Source organism: Xyrauchen texanus, chromosome 24, assembly GCF_025860055.1.
Source record: "Xyrauchen texanus isolate HMW12.3.18 chromosome 24, RBS_HiC_50CHRs, whole genome shotgun sequence".
NCBI classification, from domain to species: Eukaryota; Metazoa; Chordata; class Actinopteri; order Cypriniformes; family Catostomidae; genus Xyrauchen; species Xyrauchen texanus.
The window spans coordinates 39,768,303-39,781,043 of record NC_068299.1 but is presented as its reverse complement, the minus strand read 5'-3'; the positions used below and the strand labels follow the sequence as shown (position 1 = coordinate 39,781,043).

Here is a 12,741-nt window from a genome sequence, read left to right as displayed (position 1 = left end):
TGGTTATTTCAGGCAAAGTTGCTCTTCTATCAGCTTGAATCAGTCAGCCCATTCTCCTCTGACCTCTAGTATCAACAAGGCATTTTCGCCCACAGGACTGCCGCATACTGGATGTTTTTCCCTTTTCACACCATTCTTTGTAAACCCTAGAAATGGTTGTGTGTGAAAATCCCAGTAACTGAGCAGATTGTGAAATACTCAGACCGGCCCGTCTGGCACCAACAACCATGCCACGCTCAAAATTGCTTAAATCACCTTTCTTTCCCATTCTGACATTCAGTTTGGAGTTCAGGAGATTGTCTTGACCAGGACCACACCCCTAAATGCATTGAAGCAACTGCCATGTGATTGGTTGATTAGATAATTGCATTAATGACAAATTGAACAGGTGTTCCTACTGGTGTTCCTTTAGGTGAGTGTGTATATATATATATATATATATATATATATATATATATATATATATATATATATATATATATATATAAAAATGCATGACTAAAATTGTAATCTGTAACAATCTTTTGGATTATACTTTTTAGATAATCTAGTTTGATTACTTTTGTATTACTTACTGAATGTTTTAATGAAAATGTAATCATTCATTTTAAATGCAATAAGTCCCAATTAACACTCCGTTCATTAAACATTAGTAAACATGAAATCAAACAGCAACTCACTATTTGTCAGTCAGAGTAAAACGAAGGTGTTTAAAGGATCATGAAAGTGAAAATGTTACGCAAGATGGAAGACAATGGGAATATGCATGTATTTTAAATGTTTGTTTTGATTTAGAAATTGGACCATTTTTCATTCCTAGCAATACAAAAATAGGAATGTAAATGCAATAAACGGCATTACTTTATAAGGTCATAAACGGCGTAAGAATAACTGATCGAAACGGATAGATTTTTGCCCATTACACCGATTTCACATGGCATGTAAACACCTTAACCAGCATTCTCACCGGCTCATCCAATGTGCGCACGTGTTGAGCGCATGCCTCTTCACAATTTGACATCAAAAGTAGAGAAATAACGTGATTATTTCAAATGTCATGTAAACACGGATTTCTTGCTTTGTCAGATTTTTTAAATAAGCTGATTTGTGCATGTAAACACACTCAATAACGAACATCTCTATGAATGAGGATTTTATCTGTTTGTCCAGCAATTAAAACTGACTCTGCTCAACAACCTCTACTTACTTACTGTATGGAACATAGCAAAGTTTGCTTTTTAACCAGGATGTGCCATCGGAAAAGTGTTGACACTTCATTAATTAATCAAGTTGCACTGAGAGTCACCAATTTAATATGGAATATGGACAATGGATGCCGTTTGTTTTCAATCAACAGACCTTTTTCACCATCCGGGTTTTGGAACGCAGAAATAAAAGATCGCACGGTATGGGAGTGAATGGGAGACCACTTTCCAAAAGAGGAACAAAATAGAGAGCGACTATCAGTGGATTGCGACTTTCAGATGAGAGAAAATGCTAAATGTCCTGTCATTCTCTCAGCAGCTGTATAAGAAACCCCCTTGCAGCTGTGGTAACTAATGTTTTAAACTAATTCCAGGTTAATATAACAAAGCATTATGTTATAATTTTACACTCAAAATGTTAAGTTTGCTAGATTTACGCTGCTAAGTAATGCGGAAATGCGTCATCACAGTTTGTGAAAAAGGTCTATTGCTTAATGACATACTGTAATTGACTCATTGTCTTGGTAAATTAGTCAGGGAGAAATGGTGTCTACTTTCATTAAGGGAAGGGTAATGAATAAAATTAGGGCTGCTGGTGTGTCATGGGGTCTGAACCCTGCTGTGAACTCACAAACACAAATATTAACTTTAGAAGTTTAGATGCAGACCATCGCTTGATGAATCTCTTGAGATTGGGTTTGCAGCCCTCAGCCAACCATAATGCAGTCTGTAAACACTGTGGCATCATATTTCACTTTTATAGGAATTTTAAATCCATACAATGACAATATTCACTGCAATTCCACAATAGTCCTCCACTCAATATTTATTTTAAGGCAATGTCAATTATTGGAAACCCCAAATTGTTATGCTTATTAGGGTATCACATTGTTAGCAGTATGCTAATGCCAAACTCTATTGAAATAAATTGTGAGTTGAGTCTCACTTGCCCTTCACTTTAAGAGCACTATTTGTATGACACACAGAGTTTCTGTCTATGTACACTGCTGCAAAGGGTTCAGTTAATAGCAGAGGCACGAATCTTCATCTTAAGATTCTCGATGCATCACGATACATCTTGCCCTACTTTTTTTATTTTTTATGAATACACACACTCAGTATTAAATAGTATTTAATTTTTCATTCAGAATGTATCGCTCTCTAGCCTGTAAATAACCATAACTATCTGTTGCTGGTCCAGGATGGCTACATGAGATATCTGCTTCTGTGAGAGTGCAGATGTCAGCTTCTCCATTCCACACCATACGTGATGGTAAAGTGACACAAATAGTAGGGTTTCTGCTTAAGAAATCAATCAAGCATCTTGTATGTGTTGTTTTATTGAAGTGCTACCACAAATAAACTCTCCTGTTGCTATGTGCTTGAGTTTATGAATTAATTTCAGGATCATAGTTTCAGGACGATGGTAGTGTGGTTGACACAACAAGTCTGCAATCAGTTCTGTAGTGTGCACGCAAATACGAAATATTCAGTCTTATGAACCAAGAGCTAAACAAAGAGCATTGGGTAAGTTATCTCAATAAGTATTCTATTACAAATTTGCTGCCCGGTTTAAATTAAACTCTGAATCTATTCAGAATTTTTGAGAATCAATTCAGAATCGTTAGAGAAAGAATCGCAATGAATTGCATTTCTCCCACCCTAACTTAAGTGGTTCCATGTTGCTACCTATGTAGGTAATAGACTGCAAGGTAGCTTACTAGGTTAGAAATCTGAGCAGATATCTACAAAAACAACTGTTGCCTGGCAATATTTGGTACTGTTCATTCTACCACTGTTCTGCACCCAAAGATTTTGAATAGCAACAAATGTACTGCCTAGTAGCAAATGCCTATTGCATCATGTTTTGTATGGATGTATAGCAGTCTTATCTTACCTGACCTCACAGGAGTGAACACTCAGCTCTTTGTGCAACAGGCCACTGGTCAAGTTGTACACAAGCACAGAGCCATTGCTTGTACCTAAGGGGTGAAAACACCACACACACACACACACACACACACACACACACACACACACACACACACACACACACACACACACACACACACACACACACACACACACACACACACACGTCTGATCGTCAGAAAAAAGGCACTTTGACTAAGAAAGGTTACAACAAATTGCAAACCAATTTTCCTGGGCATGAATTGTGTGTGTGTGTGTGTGTGTGTGTGTGTAGATGTAAGGAGATTTTAAGAGAATGACCAAGAGACAATTATAGAAGCTAAGATCTTGGTTTTTACTCTTTAGTATCAGGTCTACAAATGCACATGACATATTACAAAATATGATACAAATACGAAATATTCAGTCTTATGAACCAAGAGCTAAACAAAGAGCATTGGGTAAGTTATCTCAATAAGTATTCTATTACAAATTACTTCTTTAAAAACGAATTCAAAATACTGTCTATATTTCATCCTTGTTCATAGTCATACACTCAGCCCCATGTGTTTCTCCCTTCTTGTTTTACATGTATTCAACATAAATACATTTTTTTAAATGTCAAGTAATGTACTTGAAAGTAATATATTTAATGGAAAGTCAGTAAATGTAATCTAATAAGATTACAGAATTTAAAATGTAATGTGATCCACTACTTTTTGTACAAAAATGTATTTGAATACAATACCGATTACTTTGCATTTAGATTTCACCCAACACTGTATACAAATATATATATATATATATATATATATATATATATATATATATATATATATATATATATATATATATATATATATATATATATATATATATATATATATATATATATATATATATACATATAAAGAAAAAAACACTGCAAACTATGATGATCGATAAGGAATCATTTTTCATGATGCCAACTAACTGGCCATAACCACTGCTGTCCACAAAAATATTTAATGAATACATCATTTGATTTACTAATAATGTTTCATATCATGTCATTTTCCAGGAAAAATGCTGCTTGTGTCTGTTCCTAATGTAATGACACCAGGGCAGCTTGAAAAATTTTAGACAGCAGTCATAAAATTTTAATTACATTGTCTCTTTATGTGGCAAATATTCTGTGAGATTAATTTTAGCTGTTGTTATTTGCTTGTAATGAGAAGTGAGAGTGTGTTTGTGAGTGAGTGCGTATGACGTCTTTATGTGTGTTTGTGAGACAGAATGAGGGAAATAATACTTCTACTTTATACAGTATTTCTCTGCATGTCCATAATCAGTGTTCATTTTACAGTTTAGTTGTTGTAGTTTTTTGTATTTTTACATGTCTATTAAAATGAATCAATCGTTCATCACCTCCATCAATTCATCAATTAATTGTACAGACTCTATTCTTGATACACAGCTTTCCTGACCAACCTCTGGGTGGCGCCATGATATTTCGGATTGCCGCTGGTCTGTTTTCTGGTTCCATGTAAAAAACAACAACAACAAAAAAAAACGACAGATACAAGCGATCCAGATGGAGAACGAACATTTTAATTTGGAGTAAAAATGAGTTTAGGTTCAATTTAGCTCAACATAACTAACTTTGACCATCGCTTAATGTCATACCTACTTCTTAAATTTTGATGGCTAAGGCACTGTCAAAAAACAGTCATCACAACTGTATAGTACTGGCACTATGGAGCCACATATTGTTTCATTTGTTTTTTTTTTTACCAATTTAATACCCTAAAAATCAAATTATCTGCAAAACATGCACCTTTGCAAGTAAAAGTCTGTAATGCAGCAATATCCTATGTTGCTTGGTAACCATGGACAGGCTATTCACCTTATGCGCCAGAGAAACTAGCACACAACCATCTTGAAAATGTTGTCTCTGAACTTCCGTTCTAGCGGTTCAATATGGTTGATGTGGTGTTGATGTCAAAGTGTAATTTGCTAGTAAAGTGGATTTACAGGTTATAGAGTTGTCAAAAGCTATCATGAGTGTTTTAATGTGTTCAGGGGATGTCATAACAACTGGAAGCAGACCGGGAGATTTTAAAACAAGAGTACTTCATTCATGAATACACACGATCCTACCTTCAAGCTGTGGATGTACTGATGTGCCTTTTGTGCTCATGAAACTTCAAGAGACAACACAGTCATTACAAATGTCTCTGTCCGACACGTATGCCCATCATCTCATGTCATTCACCCATCACATTATGGTTAGTGTGAGTAGATTGTTTGAGCGTTAAACCAGGACGGAGGAGGGGTGCTGCTATATTTATCCACCCCCACACACACACGCGGGAAAGAGTATGTTTTCTTTTATATTCCGATTACAACCACTTTAATCACATTTAAGCCTCTGAAAATGAAGGGTGCCAAAATAATTTTAAAAAGTGCATTTGAAATTCTCTTTAATGTTGAACTTGCATGTGTAATAATATGAGCAGTCACTGTTGGAAATGTCATATCAACCAAACATTTTTACATAAATTATTAACAAGTCGAAATCTAAAAATTAAGCAGTCTAACAATTAAATGCTTGTATTACGAAATAGAGCAGTGTATCATAGCTGTCCGAATGTGATCTGCCAGGTCCAATTTACCTCTGCGGGTGTGGTAAAAACGAGCATTTACAGTAAAAAATAAATAAAAAAAAAAAACACCTAATGAGCATTATCACATAGTAAAGGGTGCTGCAGACTCACATCATCAACTAAAAAATACTGTCTATGCTCTCACGCGTGATCCATTTTTATTGACTCTTCTCAGTAGCTTCAATACAAACCAGAAGTTAGATGACAAAATTCGGAAGAGTGAAGCATGGAAAAGGGGCAGGGCTGAATAAGGTGAATACAGCAGAGGTAAATTCTCAGGGTCAGCAAAGCCTTCCTCTGCTGGCCTAACATGCCTAATAAATAAATGTTTTTTTCATCCTGTCATTCTCATTCACCTTTTTACCTATGCATTTTTAATTGCTTCACAATTAATTCATCTACAAACGAATTCCTCAACGCTTACAAACGAAGTGATTGCTGAAGCCGAGTTTGTTAGCCGAAGCAGCACGAGAGTCTGAGCTCCACCCCGTTAGGCCTTCAGAATTTCCACTGAACAGCTCAATAGTGCAAATGAAAAGACACATAATAACAGATTGTCAAGTTCATCATGATTTGTTCTTGGTAGGTGTAGTCCAGCAATCACACATTAAGTACTGTACGTAATTCGAAAGTGAAGAGCGCGAGAGGCAAGATCAAGACAAAGACGGCTGGCGTTATTGCCACAGAGAAAGAGATCCTTATGTATTTAGAAACCTGAGACATTCTGCATGACCGTATGGTCGTTTAATTTATTAAACAGGAATGGAGGGCAGATTTTCACTTCATTTAAATTAGTAAGTGTTTTTTGCATTGTTATAGCAACATCAAGAGTTTTCATAGGATGTCTAGAGCCTTCAGTGAAATGTATTGCAAGCAAATATTATCAGATAGCTTTTTCCAAGTGTAATAGACCTCCTTGGTAGATTCATATGAAAAATTATGATTTTTGAATGTCCGTCCAAAAGACGTATCTAACTCTTTATTTAATAATATATTTAACAAAACAATCATGCCGCAGTTACGATTAGTCTACCTTGAGCATTCAGACAGCATTTGTTCATTGATGGGTTTTCAAAATGACAATTGGTATTATTAGTTGGCTGCAACGTAATGTATGATGTCCATAAGGTGTCTTAATCAGTGTGAAATGGTGTTTTCTTAATAGCATGAATCACACTGAAGGCCTAGACTTAAAATGCACAGGCCGCCACTGCTAAACAGTAATAAACTAAAAGTTAACAAAAGCAGCAGAAATACACAAAATGTACAGTTTTGGCTTTCACAGATTTTTGCGACTTTACAGCATGTCCTGATACATTTAAAAAAATAATGGAATCTCACAAAAACAATTTGCAAATAAAGCAGTGTTTCGATACCATGTGTTTAAGAGAACAGAATAGTCCCATTTGGGGATATTGGCACAAAAGCCACTGTGGCTCTTAAATGAAATGAATTATTTGCGGTTTGGGGCACGCAGACAAAATCTCAATCTAGTATTTTTTATGTGTTATCCAAATATGCACATCAACAATGATGGAAACCCAGCTAATGTCACTGTCCATTACACAGTCTGCTCAGTCTATACAAATCACTCATGTAGCAGTAAGTTTGGAGCAGCAGAGCTGAAAGATAAGACTGTAAATGAGGCAGTTTGACTGAAAGTGAAGAGTTGAGTTGAGATTTTGATGGCCAGAGCACTGAAGCAGTGTGACAGTGAATGTCGAGTGCAGAGGCTAAACTGTTTTTTTTCTTTCTTAAATGTGTTGGTGTGAGTGCAGAGCTGCACAGATACAATGATTTATCAATATCTACTTCTCTCAACTTTGCAGTGATACTTTAGATTGTTGGACCCCTATTTATGTGTGTATTCATATCCTTTTCTACAGTTTTTACTGGCAGTGATGCAAAACTTGAGCAAAATTACTCAACTCTGTTTAATGATGATAAATTGTCCTGTAATAACAATAATACATCAACAAGCATATCATCACATTCCCAGTGGGTCAGAAGTTTACATACAATTTGTTAGTATTTGGTAGCAATGCCTTTAAATTGTTTAACTTGAGTCAAGCGTTTGGGGAGCATTCCACAAGCTTTCACAATTTTGGCCCACACCTTCAGACAGAACTGGTGTAACTGTGTCAGGTTTCTAGGCCTCCTTGCTTGGAGATGTTTTTTCAAATCTGCCCACACATTTTCATCAGACTGAGGTCACGGCTTTGTGATGGACACTCCAATACCTTGACTTTTTTGTGCTTAAGCCAGTTTGCCACAACTTTGGAGGTATGCTTGGGGTCATTGTCCATTTTGAACTCATTTGCGACCAAGCTTTAACTTCCTGGCTGATGTCTTGAGATGTAGCTTGAATATATCCACAGCATTTTCCTTCCTCGTGATGTCATCTATTTTGTGAAGTGCACCAGTCCCTCCTGCAGCAAAACACACATGGTTGGGATGGGTGTTCTTTAACTTGCAAGCCTCACCCTTTTTCCTTTATAACGATGGTCATTATAACCAAAAAGTTCCATTTTGTTTCATCAGACCAGAGGAAAGATATGTGTCCCCATGTGCACTTGCAACTGTAGTCTGGCTTTTTTATTTCGGTTTTGGAGCACTGGCTTCTTTCTTGCTGAGCAGCCTTTCAGGTTATGTCGATATAGGACTTGTTTTACTGTGTATATAGATACTTGTCCACCCGTTTCCTCCAGCATCTTCACCAGGTCCTTTGCTTTTGTTCTGGGATTGATTTGCACTTTTCGCACTAAACTACGTTCATCTCTAGGAGACAGAATGTGTCTCATTCCTGAGCGGTACGATGGCTGCGTGGTCCCATGGTGTTTATACTTGCGTACTATTGTTTGTACAGATGAACATGATACCTTCGTGCATTTGGAAATTGCTCCCAAGGATGAACCAGACTTGTGAAGGTACACAATTTTTTTTCTGAGGTCTTCGCTGATTTATTTGATTTTCCCAAAGAGGCACAGAGTTTGAATGTAGGCGTTAAAATACACGTACTAAATTATATACCATCAATTCAGTACACCTCCAATCAGAAGCTAATTGGCTAATTGTCTAAAGTCTTGACATAATTTTCTGGAATTTTCCAAGCTGCTTAAAGGCAGTTAACTTAGTGTATGTACATTTCTGACCCACTGGAATTGTGATATAGTCAATTAAAAATGAAACAATCCGTCTGTAAACAATTGTTGAAAAAATTACTTTAAAGTAGATGACCTAAATTACTTGCCAAATCTATAGATTGCTAATATTAAATCTGTGGATTGAAAACATTTTTTTTAATGAGTTCTGACTTCAACTGTAAGTGAAACTGACTCACTCACAGATCATCATTTCAAGTTCATTTAGAATCAGACGTGACTAAAAGTGGAGATGAGTTGTTTATGTTATCAATACTCTCAATTTCCACCAGGTTGATCCATTCAGGTTGATTTATGGACCATTGCTCCTCTTACATGACTTTTCACCTATATTTCTCCGTTCCCTCACATCACAAGTGTTACTTCAGATTTGTTTTTTTCCCAAAATCTCGTATTTTATCATTTATTCTTATCCAAAGTTTTTGAGGAGGCACTGCCTTTCTTGTGTCCCTGGTGCATGACCACTTCAGATGTAAGTGCATGGCAGACTGAGTTTTTTCATGAAATCACAAAGTTTCACAAGACAAGGGACAGTAATTTCAGACATGAGTGATTCAGACAGATTAACATTCACTTCATCTCTCTCTGAGTAGCCGAGACTCTGGGTTTTGGGTCACAAGCTTTAACAGTTCCTCTGCAGACCAGACTGATTTATACCAGTGTATCTAAAATGGTACAACTGTGTAGCTTCAAATGGCACGACAGGAGAATCAATCACAGATAGAGTTTCTCACCCTCAAGTGCTAAAATGACCACTCGTCAAGATCTCTTTTTTGAGGCTCTGTAATGAAGACTAAAATGGCTATTGGGAATGAATAGTCAAAGGTTCTGGTGCAATGCAGCAGAGAGAGAGAGAAAGTCTGAAGTGCAATTTTTGGCAGGTATTCTCTTTTCAAGGTTAAGACAACTACAACATGCTTGCTAAGTGGTGAACAGTCAGGACCATCAGAGAAGGGCTGACAAAAAAGGGGGGAGGAAACGTTACTCAAAAGTTATGAAAAGTTCTTTAATCCTTTAAAAATGATAATTGGGAAGAAAAAAATTTAAATGTGGGGTTGAGATTCGAGAACTTTTTTTTTAAATACCAGATTTTACCAGAATACTAGATTATTATGATTTTGTTAAAAAATAATAATAATAATAATGTTTTATTTATATAGCACCTTTCAAAAATCCAAAGTTGGTTAACAGATATATCAAACAACACAAAAACAGAGCACAAGAATACAGAGCACAAGAAACATTATATAAAAAAATTATAATAATTTTGAAAGTGAAATTAATCTTGAAAATAGCATGAAAATATGTATATATGTTTTGAGCATTTTTTTTAATTTTTTTTAAAATCAGACAGAGAGGGTGCTGCCCTTAGATTTGGAGGGAATGAATTCCAAAGATTAGGGGGAGCCACACTAAAAGACCTAGCACACATTGAAGCTAGTCTAAATTTTGCAACAGCCAAAAATCTAGCATCAGACGACCTTACAGAATGTAGTGGGGAATATACCTGGAGTAGCTCAGCTAGATATTGAGGCACAAGATTATTAAGAGCTTTACAAGAGAGAATGAGGATCTTATACTGAATACGCTGAATGATATGCAGTCAGTGTAGGTTTAGGTGACTAGCCAGGAAAGTTTTATTTTAGCCTGGTAAATTTAGTTCAGAGCCAACCCTGCATTTTTGATGCCATGAAGGTATCAAGTCAGTTTTTACCTGTGTTCATCATACATTTTTTTCTCCCCTTTTCTCCCTAATTTGGAATGCCCAAGTCCTCGTGGTGGCATATTGACTTAATCCGGGTGGCAGGGGACAAATCTCAGTTGCCTCCGCATCTGAGACTTCAATCCTCGCATCTGATCTCATGGCTTGTTGAGCGCATTACTGCGAAGACCTAGCGCGTGTGGAGGCTATTCTCCATGGCATCCACACACAACTCACCACATGCCACATACAGAGAGCGAGAACCACAAATTATAGCGACCATGAGGAGGTTACCCCATGTGACTCTACCCTCACTTAGCAACCGGGCAAATTGTATTGCTTGGGAGACCCGGCTGGAGTCACTCAGCATGCCCTGGATTCGAACACGAGACTCCAGGGGTGGTAGTCAGTGTCTTTACTCGCTGTGCTCTCCAGGCCCCCCGGTGTTAATCATCATTGAAACTCCATGACTAACCTGCTCTGGGGCAGATTTTGTTCTGGGTAACACAGTGGTTCCCAAAAGGGGGTGCACATTTTTTTCAAGGTTGAATTTTATATTGACTTAAAATAGTACTGAAGTACAGAAAAAATATACATGTGCCTAATGTGACTGTAAACATAATTAGAACATGTAACATCAATATGCTTCATCTCCTTTAGAAAATATGTATAAAGGTCATTCACAATTACCTTCTGTCTCCATGATGTTAACCTCTGCATTAATGAAGTGGAAAAAACGTGTTGCCAGTTAGTGCAGACGAGTAGACATTTTCGATAGGTTGAATCTTTTGAACACATCAATGCAAGGGAGAGATGCGAACATCTTGCTTCTTTCAGACAAAGTCAGTACATTTTTTGGCAAACAGGCTCTTTGGCATGTTAAGCTGATTAATAAAAATGTTGATGTTTCCCAACTTTGTTGCCTGTGTGCAAGAGACTAGGATAAATATCTCTCCTTTGATAGACACAATATATTACCATGTTGATGGACTGAAACAACAACAGCAATTATTTCAGTTAGGATTTCAGTTCATTTGTTTGGGTCAGAGACCCCTTCAGTTGCCCAGGCAAAGACCTTACAATCAAAATGGAGGATCAGTTAGTCTAATTAAAGAGCATCACCAGATTGCGACACCTCTATAGCTCTTGCACTCTGCCCTCATTTTGGTTGACTGTGATGACGAAATATCCTCAGTTGTCTGATGCCACTGTAAAATTACTCCTTCCGTTCGCCTCAACTTATCTATAACTGAAACTATTTGATTTTGAATGATGTTGCATACACACCAGGTCATGAAGAGCTAACAAAACGTATCGAAACATCAAAAGCAACAACAAAAATGTTGTATCCAATACTAACTAAGCTCTTAAAAGAGGTGATCCCTGTAATCTCAGAACCACTTCTAAATATTATTAACTTCTCCCTATCCTTAGGAGAAGTCCCAAGGAACATTAAAATGGCAGTTTTCAATACACTTATTAACGATTTCATACGTACCATCACACATATGTGACAGTTAATAACTGGGCCACGTGGAGTAGTGTCACACATACAGTAAGTATTTCTGCAACAGCCAGTTATATTACGAGCTGCCAGATTCAAATTGGCTTTCAAGCCAACACAGGCTGCTCTGGTCAAGTGTCTGTAATTTATATTCTCTCAAACAGTTACCCATGTAGTCTTTCGAAGCACACGATATGTTTATTTTATACACATACATTCAACTCATCACCAAAGTGCCAAGATCAACGTTTACAGCTCATATATGCACAGTCAATACATCAAATGTTACCTTCCTCTGATGCGTGCTGCCATTGTTTACATAATTAGCGGTTGTCATTTGTCACACAAACAGCCATTCAAAGAGTCTTTTCAAACATGTAATATGTTTATTTTATGTAGACTATTATTATTATCAAATTAATATTACAAATAATTTGCCTGTAGAACCAAAGACACACACTTGAAGAAAAACTTTATTATATTATTAAGTACAGATTACAGAAAAGCCATCTATGCGCATTAGGGATGGCGGGAAAAATCGATTCTTAGATGCATCACGATGCGGACTTGCACGATTCTGAATCGATTCACAAACGTTAAGCATCGATTTTAT

The 12,741-nt window shown here is 36.7% G+C and overlaps 1 protein-coding gene across 1 annotated transcript in view; it reads right to left on the bottom strand.

Annotated features, from left to right (window-relative positions):
• wdr11 (WD repeat domain 11) overlaps positions 1 to 12,741 on the bottom strand; it is a 188,393-nt gene that overhangs the window by 101,374 nt on the left and 74,278 nt on the right. Inside the window, exon 11 of the mRNA XM_052089447.1 lies at positions 3,103 to 3,187. Within this exon, the coding sequence (XP_051945407.1) occupies positions 3,103 to 3,187 (85 nt within the window). The remainder of the gene's footprint in view (positions 1 to 3,102; positions 3,188 to 12,741) is intronic.